This window comes from Setaria viridis, chromosome 2 (assembly GCF_005286985.2).
Source record: "Setaria viridis chromosome 2, Setaria_viridis_v4.0, whole genome shotgun sequence".
NCBI lineage: Eukaryota > Viridiplantae > Streptophyta > Magnoliopsida > Poales > Poaceae > Setaria > Setaria viridis.
In genome coordinates, this window is record NC_048264.2 from 47,303,280 (window position 1) to 47,322,155 (window position 18,876).

General features: G+C 48.9%; 5 protein-coding genes and 1 non-coding gene across 8 annotated transcripts; 4 read left to right on the top strand and 2 right to left on the bottom strand.

Moving 5' to 3' along the window:
• Window positions 1-2,093: 2,093 nt before the first annotated feature.
• LOC117843507 (galactinol synthase 2) lies at window positions 2,094-3,737 on the top strand. Its single transcript, XM_034724120.2, has 2 exons — window positions 2,094-3,105; window positions 3,210-3,737. Exons 1-2 carry the CDS (start codon window positions 2,329-2,331, stop codon window positions 3,438-3,440), a joined length of 1,008 nt encoding a protein of 335 aa, XP_034580011.1. The 5' UTR covers window positions 2,094-2,328; the 3' UTR covers window positions 3,441-3,737.
• Window positions 3,738-3,869: 132 nt separating this feature from the next.
• LOC117843504 (GDSL esterase/lipase At1g09390) lies at window positions 3,870-6,577 on the top strand. The gene is made up of 3 exons (XM_034724114.2): window positions 3,870-4,991; window positions 5,105-5,451; window positions 5,553-6,577. Exons 1-3 carry the CDS (start codon window positions 4,622-4,624, stop codon window positions 6,132-6,134), a joined length of 1,299 nt encoding a protein of 432 aa, XP_034580005.1. The 5' UTR covers window positions 3,870-4,621; the 3' UTR covers window positions 6,135-6,577.
• On the bottom strand, window positions 6,531-11,037 carry LOC117843506 (transcription factor TGA2.1). 3 transcript variants are annotated; one of them, XM_034724118.2, is made up of 10 exons: window positions 10,941-11,037; window positions 9,611-9,657; window positions 9,345-9,528; window positions 8,815-8,922; window positions 8,670-8,729; window positions 8,067-8,144; window positions 7,923-7,974; window positions 7,529-7,800; window positions 7,182-7,427; window positions 6,531-7,010 (listed from the first exon to the last, which is right to left on the bottom strand). In XM_034724118.2, the coding sequence occupies exons 3-10, from the start codon at window positions 9,408-9,410 to the stop codon at window positions 6,864-6,866; spliced, it is 1,029 nt and encodes a 342-aa protein (XP_034580009.1). In that variant the 5' UTR covers window positions 9,411-9,528; window positions 9,611-9,657; window positions 10,941-11,037; the 3' UTR covers window positions 6,531-6,863. The 3 variants fall into 3 exon arrangements, with proteins under 3 accessions (XP_034580009.1, XP_034580008.1, XP_034580010.1); XM_034724117.2 differs by lacking the exon at window positions 10,941-11,037 and adding an exon at window positions 10,096-10,397; XM_034724119.2 differs by lacking the exon at window positions 10,941-11,037 and adding an exon at window positions 10,096-10,393 and having other exon boundaries at window positions 8,815-8,898.
• A 954-nt stretch (window positions 11,038-11,991) lies between these two features.
• TRNAA-CGC (transfer RNA alanine (anticodon CGC)) lies at window positions 11,992-12,064 on the top strand. Its single transcript has one exon. It is a non-coding gene; the product is annotated as a tRNA-Ala (tRNA).
• Window positions 12,065-12,137: 73 nt separating this feature from the next.
• On the bottom strand, window positions 12,138-15,549 carry LOC117843508 (rhodanese-like/PpiC domain-containing protein 12, chloroplastic). The gene is made up of 8 exons (XM_034724122.1): window positions 15,241-15,549; window positions 14,637-14,759; window positions 14,432-14,523; window positions 13,979-14,079; window positions 13,782-13,892; window positions 12,939-13,047; window positions 12,612-12,662; window positions 12,138-12,500 (listed from the first exon to the last, which is right to left on the bottom strand). Exons 1-8 carry the CDS (start codon window positions 15,482-15,484, stop codon window positions 12,420-12,422), a joined length of 912 nt encoding a protein of 303 aa, XP_034580013.1. The 5' UTR covers window positions 15,485-15,549; the 3' UTR covers window positions 12,138-12,419.
• LOC117845837 (SNF1-related protein kinase regulatory subunit beta-1) lies at window positions 15,539-18,478 on the top strand. Its single transcript, XM_034726924.2, has 4 exons — window positions 15,539-15,895; window positions 16,894-17,078; window positions 17,213-17,375; window positions 17,937-18,478. The coding sequence occupies exons 1-4, from the start codon at window positions 15,539-15,541 to the stop codon at window positions 18,252-18,254; spliced, it is 1,023 nt and encodes a 340-aa protein (XP_034582815.2). The 3' UTR covers window positions 18,255-18,478.
• Window positions 18,479-18,876: the final 398 nt, after the last annotated feature.

Here is an 18,876-nt window from a genome sequence, read left to right on the forward strand (position 1 = left end):
CCGGCTTCCACCTCCGCCTCCTCATCCATCGCCCCAACTGCCGGCGTGGCGCTTCTCGTTGCCCCAGCCCGCCGTTGTCCACTAGCCACCGGTTCTCCGACCCTGCCCGGCCCATAGTTGCTGCACAAATCTCCGGTATTAGAACCCAAGTAGCTTCTGGGCTTGTGGAAGCCGAATAGGAGGCCCAACCTGACTGATAAACAAGCCTGATTTAGGCTCAACCTGGCCTGCAAAGAACTCATAACTGGGCCATTCCATTTCCTCGGCCCCAAACAGAAAAAAGTGTTTTGTTACTCTGGCCCAGTGAAGCCCAGCACTAAGCACAACTTTATGGTTAAGAGGTTGACAAGGAGTTTGTAGTTGGCTAGCTAGCTGAGGATAAAGAAGGAAAATTAATTCACACTCGATTAAGCACGTTGATTAAGCAGAATTACAGGAAGGTGGATGGCGTTCTCCCTTGGCTTAATTATTTTGCTTGTGTGGTGTTTTGGGTTTTGCAGTTTGCCTTGTTGGTTATCAGTTTCTTCCCAAGGAACTATTAGCTTGCATGAATTTTGAAGCTTCGCTAACAAAATTCTGGATGCGTTGTCTGAAGAGTCACAAGTGCTAGTTTGGGAACAGAGAGCCCAGCACGTAGTGTATTGTGAAGAGGGCTTGATGCAGCAATGGCCACATGATGCGATAACAGCAATCTCCATCGCTCTGACCAGCATGATGTGTGTGGTTGGGGAAGGAAGGAGATGGCGCGCCATCATCATAACAGAGGATCGATATTCCTTATCCAAATCGAAGATGCATGGACGATCCATGCAATGCCGTGGCCCCAGAGACCTAGGAGAGAAAAATCAACGGGGACGTGCGTGTGACCGTGGCCGTCCAGCTGCGTTTTGTCGTACGCGCGACCTGTCGTCCCGTGGCAGAGACAGGAGCCGTCCAAATCGCCTCGTCGGCGACAGAAAGAGAGAGAGAGAGCACGTCGCCGGTAAGCGTCGCAGCACGTACGCGTCCCAGTCTCGGGGGCGGCCGGTGGCTGAGGGTGCACCGGCCACCCGACATCAACGCGGACCGGGGCGATCGAGGCGCTATCACGTCAGTCAGTCACCACCTGCTGTGTGCTGTACCAACGGTAGGTGTTGATCTTCATCCCATTGGTCCACGCACGCAGCCACGCGTTAGACGTAGACGTACCCGAGAGAGCACGTCAGATGACCGTCAAAAGACAACCAAGTCGGCGCAAGCAGTTACACTGAATCACTGTATTCAACTGCTTGCTTTATCTTCAGATTTCTCACGTAATCACTTGCTATCATGCAGGATAGCCAAAATGACACTGTCATCATTCCTATCTATCATCAGGATATCTAGTTAGCTATCCAAATGAGGGTTACAGGTACACCAAACGTTTCTTTTCACAATTCATTCACGATGGCATCATCGATAGGGTAGTAGGAGTACCTGCAACCGGCGGCAGATCAAATGGATAATGTCATCTTTGTTTTGAAAAAGAAGAAAAGGATAATGTGATCTTCAGAATCAAGGCACTGAATCAACAACCTCCATTTCTGTTTTCAGAATTTCAGATAGGGAAGGTGGTCACTGACGTGAAATCCGTAATGAAAGGAATCCCAGCCGCATGCAAGAGGACAGAAATGGAAGCTGATTATAAGAAAGAAAGAAAGAAAGGGAAATTCCAATAGCAAGAATCTGTCACATTCCAAGAGTAATCCTATCCGTTTCTTATCCAGCTACAGTAAGTACGACAGGCAGAATAGTAATCCAAGAGATGTTTCCTTTCCTTGCTGATGAGAAGCAGCCGTCCATCTGTCAGCGCTTTCAACCTTAATCACAAAGGCAGCCCTTTCAACCTTAATCACCAGGGCCCACGCGCCAAATTTTTTTTAAGAAAAATTATACCATCCTTTTAAAATAATAAATTGCATTCCAAAAGCAGGGGAGGAAGGGAAATCAAATGGAGGCGCCGGGCGCGAGACAGCCGCGTGATCTCCGGCGCCTTCCCCTCCAGAGCCCTCCTCCGTCCTTTGCATCCCGGCCGTCCGCTCACCACGCGTACGCTCGGGATTCCCACGCGGCAACCGACGCAACGGGCAAAACCGCCGCTGGTGGGTGGTGGTGGTGGTGGACACGAGCAGTCCAGACCCCGCGCCGGCTGCCTATAAAAACCACGGCGTCCTCACTTCCCCAGGCATCAACTCGCTCGCCACAGCGATCATCAAGCACACACACGCACAGCAAATTAAGCAAGCACGAGAGTGTTCTGGAGAGGATCTGAGGAGGAACAGCTAGCATCACCTGCGACGACGATCGACGATGGGCCCGAACATGTCGGCGTTCAGCAGCAAGCAGCAGGCGTCGGCGAAGCGGCGGGCGTACGTGACGTTCCTTGCCGGCGACGGCGACTACTGGAAGGGCGTGGTGGGTCTGGCCAAGGGCCTGCGGAAGGTGAGGTCGGCCTACCCGCTGGTGGTGGCCGTGCTCCCCGACGTCCCCGAGGAGCACCGCCGCAAGCTGCGGGAGCAGGGCTGCGTCGTCCGCGAGATCCAGCCGGTGTACCCGCCGGAGAACCAGACGCAGTTCGCCATGGCGTACTACGTCATCAACTACTCCAAGCTCCGGATCTGGGAGTTCGTGGAGTACGAGCGCATGGTGTACCTCGACGCGGACATCCAGGTGTACGAGAACATCGACCACCTGTTCGACCTGGAGAAGGGCCGGTTCTACGCGGTGATGGACTGCTTCTGCGAGAAGACGTGGAGCCACACCCCGCAGTACAAGATCGGCTACTGCCAGCAGTGCCCTGACAAGGTCACCTGGCCGGAGCATGAGCTGGGCCCTCCGCCGCCGCGCTACTTCAACGCCGGCATGTTCGTGCACGAGCCGAGCCTGGGCACGGCCAAGGACCTCCTGGACGCGCTGGTGGTGACGCCGCCGACGCCGTTCGCGGAGCAGGACTTCCTCAACATGTTCTTCCGCGACGTCTACGAGCCCATCCCGCCGGTGTACAACCTGGTGCTGGCCATGCTGTGGAGGCACCCCGAGAACGTGAAGCCGCTCGACAAGGTCAAGGTCGTGCACTACTGCGCAGCGGTACGTGTCGTCGTTTGTTTTTTTCTTGCTCATCATCAATTGTATTTGTACGTAACGATGGATGAGATTGGTACTAATGAACTGCAACTCGATCAAATGCGTAGGGTTCCAAGCCTTGGAGGTACACGGGTGAGGAGGCCAACATGGACCGCGAGGACATCAAGATGCTGGTGAGCAAGTGGTGGGACATCTTCAACGACGAGAGCCTGGACTACAAGGGCCCGGCGGTGGACGACGACGGGGCGGAGGTGGTGGACCAGGCGAGGGAGCCGCTGCGGCAGGCTCTGGCCGAGGCCGGCGCCGCCAAGTTCTTCCCGGCGCCGTCGGCAGCCTAGGCGGAGCGATCGGTTCCGTTGAAGGAGGCGGTTAATAATACTGTACGGATTTACCAGTAGTTAATTAGCGGTCTACAGGTTTTGGTATTGTAGACGATCATCATCAGGTCATATCAGTACCGTGCAAACATTGTACAGTACCCCCGTTAACTTTGCAGGTTACCTATTTTGTTATTTGGGTTTGTAAAGAGTACGTAATTAATTAAGGTCGGTCTAACCATAGATCTTCCTGCTATGTACGTACCACATGCATTTTGAAGCCAATTAAATAATAAATATTTTCCTAGTTTGCTTTGATGTTCAGTTTCTTTTTTGTGGTGGGTTTAATTTGTTGATCATCAGTTTGATCGAGTTGGGTAGTAAACTGTATGGTTTCCGTGACGCGCGTTATCTAAACCGGCCACGAGTTCATCGCTGTCGGCCAACCAACGGCCGGCTGGCTGGGTGGTTGTCGTGTCAAAATCAGCGCGGTCGGTCGATAAGACCGGCTGACCAACAAGGAATTTGGGCGTGCGTGGGAGTTGAATAAGACCGGCTGACCACACATCAAGCCTGCTAGACGTTTAAGACGTGTGCGACCTCTTGTATCGAGATCAATCCATAGATCAATGTACACTTGCATCCTGTGAGAGGATGGATATGCTGTTTCTCCAACAACTGACACCGATGGTCGTGTTCTAGGAAAGAAGTTGGCTGACTGTTACGCGAGGACTTGTGCTGATGATCAAAATCGAAACACATACACAGAAATCGAAACAGTTTACACCGGTTTTGCTAAACTGGACACGCCTAGAAATTGTATTTTGAATAAATTAGGCGATGCATGAGACGACAGAACACAGTCTGCTGAGTGCATGTGCATTGACCTCAACTCGCTGCAACTGAGAATGTGCCGCCAATTAATGCCCATCGCATTACAATTTTCTCACTCACGCTCGTGCTAAGTGGATTAGGTTACTGGAGTATTTTGATTACTGCCACACACCAGTGGTTGGCATATGTTGTGCTTTGTGCCAAGTCAATAGCATTGCCGTGTTCAGGCGTTTACCAAGCATACAATTAAGATTATTTCACGTGCTGATCCATATCCATGTCCATACGTAGCACTACGGTATCTACAGTGCTAGTACTATGTCGTCGGTAATCTATGCACAAGCTGACAAGCACAGCTCTCTGCAGTAATGGAACTCGGCGGTGGTGGCGCTGCTCATCTTGTTTCCAATTCCAGTGCCCCACCAGCTCGTCGGCTCAAGGTGCTCCGATTTCTAGTCGTCGTCGCTGCCGTGGCCGCCGCCGTCTCGAGCCAGCTTCTGCCGCCGTCCGTCGTCATCGTTCCTAGCAGCTGGCCGTTCACGTCGGCGCCTGATTTTAAGAAGCAGCAGCCGCTGGCCCCTCCGGAATGCGTCGTGTTCAACTTCGGGGACTCCAACTCCGACACCGGGAACCTCGTCGCCGGCGCCGGCTTCCGCCTGCACCGGCCCGTCGGACGCCGCTTCTTCGGCAAGCCCAGCGGCCGCTTCTCCGACGGCCGCCTCTACATCGACTTCATCTGTACGTCGCGCGTTCTTGCGATCAGCATTTCGACATTCGACTAGCTCTTGGACACGCACGTGGCGTGACGAGCTGCTGTGGAACGCGATGAATCATTTGCTTCAATTCCGCAGGTGAGAGGCTGGGGTTGGATCACCTGAGCCCGTACATGGAGTCGTCGGGGGTCAACTTCCGGCACGGCGCTAACTTCGCCGTCGCCGGTGCAATGGTCGCCGGCGCCGCGGGTACGTTCGAGCTGGCGACGCAAGTGCGGCAGTTCCGGCACTTCAAGGCACGCACTGAGGACCTCCGCCCGCGAGGGCTCGGGTCCGGCATCACCAGCCAGGAGTTCCAGAACGCCGTGTACACTTTTGACATCGGCCAGAACGACCTCCAGGCTGCCTTCAGCGCCGGCCTCTCGTACGAGCGTGTCCTCGAGAGAATCCCGGCGATCGTAGCAAGGATCAAGAACGCCGTCACGGTGACCACGCACTCTCTGTCCTTCCAAAATCTGCAGCAAAATCAACTGTCTGTCGTCGTCACAATCGACGCTCACTGTTCTGTTCATACGAACGCTTGCAGATGTTGCACGAGGCCGGCGGGCGCAAGTTCGTGCTGTACAACACGGGGCCGGTGGGGTGCCTGCCCAGCATGCTGGCGCGGCGACGCGGCGGCGGCGAGCTCGACCGCGCCGGATGCCTCGTCGACCACAACGGCGTCGCCGGGGCGTTCAACGCGCAGCTGGGCCGCCTCTGCGGCGAGCTCCGCGCCGAGCTCGCCAATTCCACCGTGGTGTGCGTGGACATGCACGCCATCAAGTACGGCCTCGTCGCCAACCACACGGCGCACGGTGAGAAGGCTACTGCATTGTCAGACCAGGCTCGGCCGGTTCAGGCGAAAGATTCATCAGTTTGTTTTTCTTCAGGTTTCAGTGAGCCGTTGATGACGTGCTGCGGCAGCGGCGGCCCGCCGTACAACTACAGGCCTGGGAAGGCGTGCGGGAGCCCCAAGGTGAAGGCGTGCGCCGACGGCGACCACCGCATCAGCTGGGACGGGCTCCACTACACGGAGGCGGCAAACAGGGTCGTCGCCGACGAGGTACTCTCGGCGGAGTACAGTGACCCTCCGCTTCGGCTACAGACGCTCTGCACCTCTCCAAGCTGACAGCAACATTTGTGTGGTGGACCTCTTTCGCAATGGTTACTCGACCAGTTCCTGACTATCACAGAAGTGGCAGTCCAGATCATAGCACACCAGACTGTAACAACACACCGCTACTGCTCATAGGCAATTGAGAAAGAAGGGAATCATATGCAGTTCATCCCCATTTTTGGAAAGCCTGATAGCGAGCTCTGCTACTGATCATACACAGGAAATTAACATGAGCAGCCACAGCTGCTGATTATACAGTGGATGCCTTCACTACTGCTGTTGTAATACCACCATCTGCAATAAGCTAGCACTCATAGTCATGCTATGGTTAGAAACGACAGTCAAGTACACAAACAGAATAATTATGCCACCTATCTGAAAAGTGAGCAACTGAGATGAGATGCAACATAATAACCAACGGGAGACTCTTATTACTCTTCCCATTCTGCCCCCCATGTCCCAGGAGTTACATTTACGACTAAATTTCTAACCATTACAAACAACACAACACTGATCCTGATTTCTCTAATCATTATTGCTAATACACCCATAAATCACCATAACTTACAGGATTAACCTACTTGTACATCACTTAAGTACAATTTGGACCGAGCAGCAGCTAAAAGTAATTGTACAATCAAAAACCAAGTCACCAATGGTTTGCAATGCGTCGTCGGGAATGAGAACGCCATATGATTCCTCACAGCAGCTCCGGGAACTCAACACAGTGACTATCCTCGGTCATTCACGTGGCCTAGCAAGCCACAGGGAACTTAAAGCACGCAACCGAGAAAAATAGTCATGGATAGCAAGAAGAGCACGAGAAGCCTGTCGGATCGTTAGAATCCGTTGCATTTGATGCAATGTCTGCTGTCGCAGATTGTCAGCCTGCAGAAATTAAACACAATTACTCTTCAGATTTCTTTTTGATGAAACTACTCTTCAAACTTAAAGCAACAAAAGACCAAATAAGCAGTGCATAGATAAGTGATCGCCTAAAACCAAATTGGTTTTTGAATGCTGACATATTGCCTACAAGGATACAGAGAAGATGCTTGCCTGGCGAAGAAAATTCTCAAGTGTCCCAAGTTTGCCCATGGCCATGGCCATCTGACCCATGTAGTTTGCCACATTGCCTGAAGAACCTGATGGACCAAGAGATCCAGCCAAAGTCTCTGCCAATGATTGCTGCAATGCCTCCATGCCCTGGGACAACGCATCCTCTGCCTGCTGGGAAGATTGCTGGAGGTTGGTCAATCCCAGCAATTGCTGCTCAGTTAGGGGCTCGAGGTGATTCGCTAGGAGCTGAAAAATTGAATTATATGGGGCGATCAGTAATCTTACATTTCCAGTGAGGGCATAGGGAAAAAAACAAAACAAAGCCTGAAAGTGAATCCTTCACTCACCTTTAAAAGTTCAGATGGACGAAAACCCCCGAGCCACAGGAAGCACCTTTCTGCAGGTGTCTTCCACATGCCTGAAAGTATATGAAATACATCAGCCTTTGCAGCAACACCTTTGACCTTGAATATTTCGTCATAATGTGCCATTATGCCATCTACAATAAGTCGTAGGTCACTATCACTTGCATGAGCATTCACTGCAGTCCTCAACTCATTTATCTGCTTATTTTGCTCCTCTAGCCATCTAGTATATTCAATGTCAAAAGTCAACGCTCCTGCAAAGATATGCGTATAATTTCAGATGCATTTCTAATGATAAAGACAGTACCCAATCAAGATAGATTAATCAAATCCAAAACATTTAGAACCACAAAGATATAACAAATTGAAACATTACCATTTCCACTCATGGCATGGGTTTGGTCGCCAGAGCTGGAAATGAATATTCCCTGCAAGTAATATTTAGCAGAGTCAAAATAACAGCATAAAGGTACCATTTCCAAGCACTCGGTAAACATACATGCAACCAAGAAAGAAATACCTGCTGGCGAGCTTTCTGGAGCTCCTGCTCCAATTGAGCAAGTTTCAGCTTACTGCTCTCTAGCTGTTGCACATATGCCTTCAACCAAAAAAAAGGAACAAGTTAGGTTTTTAGTGGCCTAAGAAAAAAATCTATATACTTGTGTTCATGGCATATGAAAATGAATAACTGGTAGAAACTATGCCACTATTTAAAACTCGACCATGAGAGGAGACTCCCCCCAGGCTTTGTTCTAAGAAGGTGCCGTGCTTCGAACCCGGGTTGGGACAGGAGTTTCAACGACTCCCGGAGTTCAACATATTCATGGATAATTAAGGATCTATTGGAGCTTCAATTAAATGAAGAAGCAGTGTCTTGCCGGTTCCATTGTGAGTTGAATTATAAATGCAAAGTGCCCATTTATTACACAATATACATCACAGACAAGAAAACAGACTCGTAAAATGACATAAAACTACAGCACAATAGCGTGCGGTTCAACATATCAGCGCAGATTTGACATATAAAATTAGATAACCAGCTCAATTTAGGCTATATGACTAGTATTCGAGTAAAAAAGGAACATCTAGATCTGTTGAGTTACGATGAATGTTTAGCGAATACCTTTTTCCTCAGCCGACTTTTTCTTGCTGCCTCACGATTCTGGGCAAGCCGTCGCAACGTCTATGATATGAAAAATCACAAATGCAATTAACAAATAATTCATGGTTAAATAAGAACTTGAGGAAAAAAGAACTAAAGATATCACCTTTTGGTCCAAAGGTTTGTCGGACCTATCAGACCTATCTGATGAATTAGAAGGCGCAGCTGCCATAATTTGTCCGTTTTCCATCTGCAAATGTTTCGTTGAGCGTATCTATAGCATCAGTCAGGCACTCAGGCTCAGGCAATGCATACCAATTGTCTCATAAGAATATCAACTTATAGAGGTGTGACATTGATGGATTTTCAAGGTTCAAAGGGTGCATGGAAATCTTTATAGAGCAAAACGACATCTGCTAAAGACTATTGGTCAAGCAGAATGCCTTGGCCTGCACTCTAGTGATTATCATACTTCAGAGTATAAACTCAAATACTGAGCACCGGTATTTAATTTGTTGGCAGGCATAGGCATAGTGTAAGGGACTTAAAGATGCTAGCCTATATTTGCTCAAAAATAAGTATTAGAAGAATATGGAAAACATATACATGTGATGCTCCAATGGCTGGGATCGAGCTGAAATCCAAGAAAAAAATATTAACAAGCTGTGAACATCATAACAAAGAAAAAGAAATTACCCTCTGATTCTTGTCGTTGTCGTCTAAAACAGTCGATGTGTCAGTCCTTGAACTAGCATCTGCCATCACTGGGCCTTGCAGGCAAGGGTCACGAGGAGATAGCAAATCACTTTGCTATCTCCTCTCGAGTTGCAAGGTAACGAGTGGCCGCCTAATGCTCCACGTGATTGATCAATGTTGAAATCTGTTCATGTAAGGGAAAAGGAGAATATTATTTTGTGAATTTCATCATACAGCTAATGGCGCACAGAAACACTTGGGCTTACTTGTTTCCAAGACAGTACTTGGTCAGGCTTCATCGCAATCATACGATCTGCAGGGGAAAAAAGGGCCATTCTATATTAGGAAACATAAGTACCACCTAAAGTTAACACATGGGAACGAAAAACACGCGCGCACGTTGCTGTACTTTTGTCGATCCGAAGGCCAACAAGGTGGCCAATCACCCGGCCGGACCACAGGAACTAGCGCGGTGCTACAGCTACTCCCGCAGTGGCACTGCACGACTCGACGTGGGTGGGCACGGGGATTCAGTAGGAAAAAAAATTGTGCGCAATACACTGCTGTTACTTGTTACTACTCTACCAACCGCGCAGCAACGAGTTGGCCGGAGTGGGATTGGAAATCCATCCCAGAGAGAAGATTTGGGGTCAATTGCTGACACAAAAGAACGGGGAGGGGCCAGACGAACGAGAGCGACAGCAAGTGGCAGCACAATCCATCCATCGATGTAAAGCTAGGGCTTGCTTACCAGCAGGCGAAGATGAAGGCAATCGAAGTTTCCAAGTCCGGATGGATCTGCACTTGCAGTACCAACCCAAGGTATGTGCTGGAGGGGAACGGCCAGGAGACAGATAGAGGACGACGAATTCGAAGGGGGGCGTGGTGCTCCGGTGGAAGGAGAACCGGGCCCCGTGGCCGGCGGCTCGAGAGCAGGCGGGAGCTGAGAGCCTGGAGGAGGAGGGCGCCGGCGACGTGCTCGCGCCGGCGCTGACAAATTGGGGTGGGGAGGACAGGGCTGGGGGAGAGGCCAGAGGGGATGATTCGAGTCAAGTACTAGTGGGAAGCTGGGAACCGGGTGCAGGCAGGCGTCCAGTAACCCAGTGGGGACTGCAGCGTCAGCCGTCGGGGTGATCGAAACCGTCCAAGCTTCATCCAACGACCGAGAATCCGACAGCCCGCCAACGCTGACTTGTTCGTTGTTCCCCATCTGCTGCTCCTTTTTGTCTCAATCTCAAATCCTCAATGGACTTCCATTTTTGCAAGCATCAAGCGTGCATAATTATTTGTTAGCAATATTTTCCAAAAGAAATTTATTTGTTAGCAATCGAACAGGTGCACTCTACAATTTTTTGGGTGTATTTTCTTTCTCTAAATCGAGCAGCTCGGCGTGCTGATGATTGCTTGCTTTGCTTTGCAGCACACTCTCCAGCAGTGAGGCAGTCACAGCTCAAATGCTGTCTGTTGATTATCCCGGTAAGCATTAACCCGAACACCAGAGTATCAACAACAACAAAAAAACCCGAACACCAGAACGTGAAAGGGAGGGGAAATTTAACTCATCGAATCGTTCGAAAAAAGAAAAAGGCAGCATACCGTGTGTGATGGACGGCGGCGAGTCTTGGCATGCCGCCGGAGGGCCACGACCGTGGAGAGAGAGGGGGGGGGGGGGGGGGGGGGAGCCTTGGGTTGTGCCGGCGGAGAAACGGCCGAGGCTGGGGGAAACAAAAAAGAAGCGGCGGTGGTACCGAGGGCAGGGCGGACACCTGGCGTCGGACGGCTCCGGAGCGAAGCTGGCGGCGCCGCGGGTGGGTTCGGGGCGGGGCGGAGGGGAGGAGCCGTGGCGATTTGGGCGTCTGGGGGTCGAGCGAGGGGAGGGAGCCGAGCCGGAAGGGAAGCTTCGAGAAGGCGCCTGGCTGCTGGTGGTCTGGTGGTGGTGGTGGTGGAGGGGAAGGAAGGCGCCAAGAGAAAGAAAGTGGTGGGAGCATGGACCAGGCGCACGGAGTGGCATGTGGGGGCGGTTGGTTGGCGTCGCGTGACGTGATGGGACTTGCTGGATTAGGTGGGTCGCCGCCGGCCCGTCTCTGCCTGCCTGCTTTCTTCCGATCCTCACCAACTCCGCCACCTGATTCCTTTATCCTCCACCTGACCTGATGAACACAAGCCTACGGGTGGCGTAATCGCAACAGTGCCCAAACCATTGAGGCTGGGCGCTTGAAGGAGGAGGATCGAGTTCCAATCCGGCGCTGGAGTCGCAGCTTTGACAAGGCGGACGCGAGCACTGCACGGCCGGCAAGTCAAAGCTCGCCGCTGTCCACGTCGGTAAACGCATCCCCATCTGCTCCGGCGGCTAAACGGATAGCACCAGCACGTACACACCGCCCCCGGAGCGGGTACGAAAGCGAAATGCTGGCTTGCGACTAATCTGTGCTGCCAAGCCTGACATGCACAACACAAACAAATGGCAGCGCTTGATGAGAAAGTTCGGTCTTGACCCTGGACAATGCCTCACCAACGCCACGAGTTGAAGTCGACGCCCTTATTATGCAAAGCAGTCATCATCACTGGACACTGGGCCTGCACCCCACGGATGGCCACTGATTTTACCAACAAATGACTGAGATTAGTAGAGCCAGCCAAACACAGCGGGGGTGTAGCTCATATGGTAGAGCGCTCGCTTCGCATGCGAGAGGCACGGGGTTCGATTCCCCGCACCTCCATTCCCAACTGCACTTTTTGAACTATTTTGGCACGTGCTTCATCCAATAAGCAAGTCCCTCAGATGACACATGGTTCATCCAATAACCAATTCTCAAGTATTCCTTTTTTTTCCTTAGAAAAAGAATAGCCGTATACATTTCGTCCAAAGGGATTCTAACTCTAATACATGCCAGGTTGCCAGAAAGAAAACTGAGCTCTGAATTCTGGCATTGGTCAAGGGTCAAACCCATGGCCAAATCCTAGAATGGCGCACTGCATTTGGTTTCACATTAACAGTATCTGGCCACGGGTTTTCTTGATAAGATCAAACCACATGTTGATGACAACAGTCCAGTCCAGTCCCGTCCCGTCCCTCTAGTAAGTTGGCACGGAGGAGTCGGCTTTAACCGCGTAGGCATGAATTCCACCAGTGACATTGTAAACTTTTTTGAAACCCTACAAAATGATGGAAAAGGAGGATTACAAGATGCGATATTGTTTGCATATCGAACAAAGAGCAAGAGCATCCTTTTGCAAGAGCCATAGTAATGTGAGTGCACCAATCACCTGTGACTGCAGCCATTTAGCCACCTGCATCGAGCGCATGCCATGGTGGCACTGAAACAAAACCGGATGGAAAAGAGTCATTAAGTCGCATTATGCACTGTGGCTGCTGTATATAGCAACAGAGTTTTCTTTCACAAAAAAAAAGTGTGCGGTGCTACTTATTTCTACAATCACTTAACAAACTCAAATTTCTTGACAGTAGTATCAGTGATTTTATTTTTCTTTCAAAGTTTAAACAGATGAAGTACTAGTGCTTCAAGCATGCAAATCTATACGCTTCTATCCCTTTACCACGAGCATACTGGCAGCAAGTGGAAATGAATTTACCAGAACATAAGTATCCTTCTGAGGATTAAACTCATCTGTCATAACTGGTCCCCAGGTCCCGAATTGCCGAAGTGGCAGAACTTTGAAGCCTGGAAGTGAAGCTTTAGCCCTGCCATGCAGGTAGTGGAAAATAGAAAATCAGCATCGAGCCATCAACCCAATAGGAGTGTAAGCTCACAAAAGAATTGAATTGAATCGGATCATCACAATAGCATTCCTGGAAATGCAAAAGAACTACAAGAAATATACAAACTGAATTAAAAAACTGTACGTCCCAGTTCATGTGCTGCAAGTATTTAGCGGGTTGGTACACTCAAAAATTTGTGCAGTTGGGATGTTGCAAGTATGAGGGTTAACATACTCAGCAGTCCATATGAGATAAAGCTGCAAACAAATGTTTGCTTGTTTTGACAGCTTTAGCATATTAATTCACAGAATTCCTTTTAGAAACGATACAAAGATACTGTAATTGTCGAACACCTTAACATTTATGATTCAGTTCATTATCTGTGAGATCATGACAATGTCCGGATGGGACTATCAAATGAGGACAACTCCCAAGTCCCAACCTTATCATTCTAGTTAACACATAACCTATCAACCATCTCCCAAGAAAACAATTCCATGCAGCTACTGTAAAAGTTACTATCCTTTTTACCAGAAAGCAAATATCAGCAAAGTATTTGCATCCTCATTGATGAATGCAGACCTTACATAGTAAGGACAAAAGGCCACACATGCCTCAAATAAAAAGCTGGGGTACTCATCATAAATGGCATGTTGGTTTGATCATCGTGCGGTTATAACTGAGACAAAAGAAAGTACAATGGAGAAATGGCTTACACTTCATCAGGCTCCCGAACATCAATCAGTTGAGCTCCTTCAAGAAAACTAGGATCTTGCATCTTCGTGTGAAGATCTTGTGGGTCAATGTCTTGCAGTACGCATTGATCCCTGGCATTCAATAAGAAAGATATCAGTTGCTGTTCATGAATACAAAATTATCAGCACACAGTATTTTCAAAGTTAGTACCATCTACCTCTCAGCGAGAACTTGCAATAAATGCCATCCAAATTTTGTCTTACACCGTACAACTTTATTCAAAGGAGCACTAAATGCTGCCTCTTCAAATTCTGGAACCTGCCCAATGCAAGTTTGAAAGCTCAATTCAGTATTTCAGTGGCTTATAACTTTAGGTGTGTATGCAGGAGACAGCCTTCAGTGAACAGATAGTACAAATGTCTTCAACAATGAAGACTTACAGTTCAAATGTCTTCAACAAGAAGAACTAGCAAAAACAATTTTCAATTTCCTGTATGGATTTCATGGACACTACCCAGAAAAAGGAGATAATCAATTTATGGCTACATTATGGTAAACAGCAGGCTTATTTAAACAATATGTAATGTATAAGAAGAATGCTGTTTACTACTTATTTGATAATTACACTGTCTACTAGTAGCATGCTAAAAATAACAAGTTAACACTGTACCATCTGTCCTCTTCGAACCCACCCAAGCATACCGCCATTTTCTTTGGATGGACATAAGGAGTGCTCCACAGCCAAATCACTCAAGTCTGCCCCTGAAATTTTCAGAAATGCCATTTTCAGTGTAAATGCATATGTTGCTCATGCAGACTAGATTAAAAGATCATCCAAAAGTACAGATATAGGTAGTTTGAGGATCAAATGGTACCTCCTGCAATGATGCTCTTTTCAAGATCGACCAGAAGCCTGACATCCTTCTCACCAACAAGCAAATGCTGGACTAGCAACTCTTTTCCCTCTCTCTGAGAGCTGCTGGCAGCGGTGCAGAAAACTAAGCAGCAAATATTCGTTTCAGTTACTCAATTTAACCTTGTATGATCAGCAAGTATTCCAAATGGAAATGATGGTAACCAGTAACCACTAACGACATTACATAACGGAAACATTCATTTGCACCAGGTGACCATCAATCCGAGACAGAAAAATCCTGGTGAATTGCACAATTGGACAGAACGCTAATAATACCCAATTTCCTTTAAACCAGGTGACAATTTGTCTGTAATTTTCTGAACATGGAACTAACAGAATGTGCTCTGACAGTCTGACCCAGGAATTCACAAAACTAACTGCAAAAAATCACTCGGAACAGACCCCAGAAGCTTCACTAAGTTCATTCCGATGGCACACGCAACTACGCAAGTATACTACATAATCTAGTAATGAATAGGATACTAATCGCAGTAGAACACGGCCGAGAGCAAACCCTCTACAACCATTGGATCACTGGCTCTCCAGAAACGCCCCTCACTTACCCCGCGTGGTAGGCCTTGAGTTGCTTCCGGTTCCCCCGGGACGCATGGGCACGCCCCAATTGGTGGAGAGGGAGGCCGGCGGCGGAGCCCTCGCCCTCGCCGGCGGAGGTGCAGACGCCAGAGGCGCGAGGGCGGCGAGCGGGGAGAGGCGCGCGAACCTCGCGAGCGAGGTCGTGGGAGTGGAGGAGGGAGACGGGGAAGGGCAAGGGAGCTGCGCCGCTGCGCGGGCTCGAAGTCCGAGCATGGCCGCTGGTCTTTCACTGCCGTGAGGAAGTGGGGAAGGGGATTTGTTTGTTGGATGGCGTTGTTCACTACTGCCCTTCGACGGGGAGAAGAAGAAACGAGGCAGACGGGCTGGGCTTTGTTTGACGAGGGGCGGGCGGGCGGGCCTTTCGGCGGCCCACGAGGATGGGCACGTGTCCGGCACAAGAGAAACGCGACGGGGCAGCAGGCGTTTCCGCGATTCCTTCCAGTTGCAGCAGAGATGGGCAACGCCATCGGCAGGGCGGACGACACCGCCGACGCCGACATGGACGAGGGCTTCCGCGCCGGCAACCATGTGCGCCGCGCCTCCTCCGTCGGATACGTCCGAGGCGGCGGGTCCCCGCCGGGGAGCCCCCCGAGGCCGCATTCGCCGCGCATGTTCGTGCCCCAGGTCAGATCACGTACGTCGCTTTTTATATAACTGTTATAATCCCGCTCCGCCTCATCGATTTGGCTCCGCCGACGCCGCGTACGTAGTCGATGGCTTGGGATTTGCGCCCCGATGCGATGCGAGCTGTTTTGGGGGGCTTGGTTTCGATCCTGATACGGGAGTTTTATTTGGCGCTGTCGTGAACTTGTCGTGATCAGCATGCAAGTGGTTTTGCTGCGAGCTGGCTGCTTCGATTGCTTCAGGTTTGTTGAGGGCTCAGGAAGGCATTAACTAGAATAGCCCCTTTTTACCGTGAGAACTCCAATCTTCTCTGAAGATATGCTGTACCTGAATTTTTCTCCATGCCTGAAAAGGGCTGTTGCTCACGTGCTATATAATCTATAAATCCTCCATCTCCTGTACTATCAACCGGATTTCTTTTTCTCGTTGCACAAACGGTTTTTTTCGTTGCTTCGAGCTGATGACAGCATGGCTTTCCTACTCGTTGGGCAAGGGCTGCATAGTTAGTTAGGGTACCCTTCCTTTTTGTGTGCTCTTTGATGTTCATAGGTTAACTCTGCTTGTGTTCAAGAACAGGTTGGAGGCAAATATGAATAGACTTTTGGTAGGTAGAGGAATATATCAATGTGAAAAGATGCACTTCCTATTATTATTGTTTTCTGAACATTAAGGGTAGTGGTATGATATTATCGCAATGTGTACTGTAACCTCTTGTGATGGGCTAAACTAATTTATTATGTTTTTTTGAAACGAGACTAATTTATTATGTTTTAAGTACTGATAGTTTTGCAAAGTGTATATATAGTTATATACACATCGTGGACACTAATATGTATGTGTTATTCAGATTTTGGCAGAACAATGCAGTTATGCCCATTAACTAACGTTCCAGGGCCTGATTTTTGTGATTCAATCTGAGCAGTCCAGCTAATATCATGCAGCATTCTCTGATCAAACATTTTTTTCTGGTAAATGAGTTGACATCTTTGATATTGCAGAGTCCTGTAACTCCGCTGCAAAGAGCTGCAGAAGTACCTCCTCCAGTGTTCAACCAGATATTGATGAATCAACAACAGGACGATTCTGATGGCCCACCTCAGAAGAAAATTCCCACCTTGCTTACGTGGACTCTTGGAGGGAGGAATATCTATGTAGAAGGATCATGGGATAACTGGACATCAAAGTATGGTCATTAAACGGACAAGAGATTTATGCATTCCATTTTTTTCTTAGTCCTGATACTTATTTACATTTTTTTTGGGAGTATATCGATATAAGAGAGTTGATTCTGATTCTGTTAATAAATACATGTCACAGGAAACCTGTCGAAAAATCTGGAAAAGATCACACCATTCTGTTGATGCTTTCATCCGGAGTTCACCGTTACAGATTCATTGTAGACGGAGAAAGAAGATTTATACCTGATCTTCCCTGGGAAACTGACAACATGGGCCAGATTGTGAACCTTGTAGATGTCCATGTAAGTATATTCTGCTTCATACCAAGTATTGGACCACTTCAGTAAAGTTATTGTTCGAACTCGAGCCTTACCGAACACAACATGCTGCTTAAATTAGTGTTTATACAAGTAAAAAAAAACAGACTTTACCACAAGAAATCAGGCAGAATGCATATATGGAAATGTACTTGTAAGACTTTCAGTTCTGCATGCAGTTCGCATGATAACAGCCGGCCAAGTCCATTAGTCTGAAAGACTGAAAGTAACATCGATGCCGTCCTTACAAATCAATTAACCGACAATAACAATAATTGCTAACTGGACTTTGGCTGGAGAGAAACCCAAAGGCGTTCTTGCAATTTAGACTATAAAATAGTTCCAAGAATGGATTCAGAGGGGGAAAAAAATAGAAGGTACAACCGTGGGGAGATCATCTGTAAGCATGTTTCTAGCTTACCATGTCAATGAGGTTGTCAAGTCGACTGCTTGCTGCATGTACCTTTTGTTCGTTGGTGGAAGTGAAAAACTCAGTTGTCTGCTACATGTAGATTCTTACCTTGTTTGTCTGTCATGCTGATGCAGGATTTCATTCCTGAAAGCGTGGAAAGTGTATCTGAGCTCATGGCTCCACCCTCCCCAGAATCCAGCTACGGTCTCCGTGTTCCCGGAGAAAAGGAGTTTTCGAAGGAGCCTCCTCAGCTGCCGGCCCAGCTCTACCTCGGCGTGCTGAATTCACGGAGCTCGGAAGAAGGCTGCTGCGCGAGGCCGAGGCACGTCGTCCTCGACCACCTCTACATCGAGAAGGGCTGGGGTTCGCAGCCGCTGGTGGCTCTCGGACACACTCACAGGTTCCACTCCAAGTACGTGACCTGCGTCCTGTACAAGGCCATCGAGCGATAGCCTGAGCGGACTTGGCAATTCATTCAGGTTTAGGAGTCTTCTCTGCTTAATTCATTTATCTGATGACCTAAACAGGTCGGTGCAAATGAATGTTTCAGCTGTCAGAACTTAGCATTCTGATCCTTAATTTATTTGTTTATTGAATAATGATAATTTTGATGGTTCGATGCTGAGGACGGTGACGATGTTACTGTTAAGAATAACTCTCAGATGTGGCCTGCGTATCACAAGTGTTGTTGCTGGAGACTTTACTGCTGTGGTAGAAATTTTTGAAGCTTGATATTGTTCTGCGTTTATTGGGAGGATATTATTGATGTGGCTCAAGAAAGTTCCTGGGCCAGTTGGGCCGGATCTCATCAAAGCCCATGAGCACCAGACGTGTCAAAATCACAAATCGAGGGGTCCTTATGAAAACTACCAAACCTGATTAAAATTTTGGCACTCCGCGTCGCAACCGCGTGGGGGTCATATTCGTCATTTCGCTCGTTTGAAAAATGCCAACTAACCCTCCATTATCCGGATACCATAGCTTTAGGGCCCCACATGTTCGCATCGTCCTGCAAAAGTCACCGGCCTTGCCGTAACGGAGCGGTTGACAAGTTACCAAAATGCCCACAGTTCC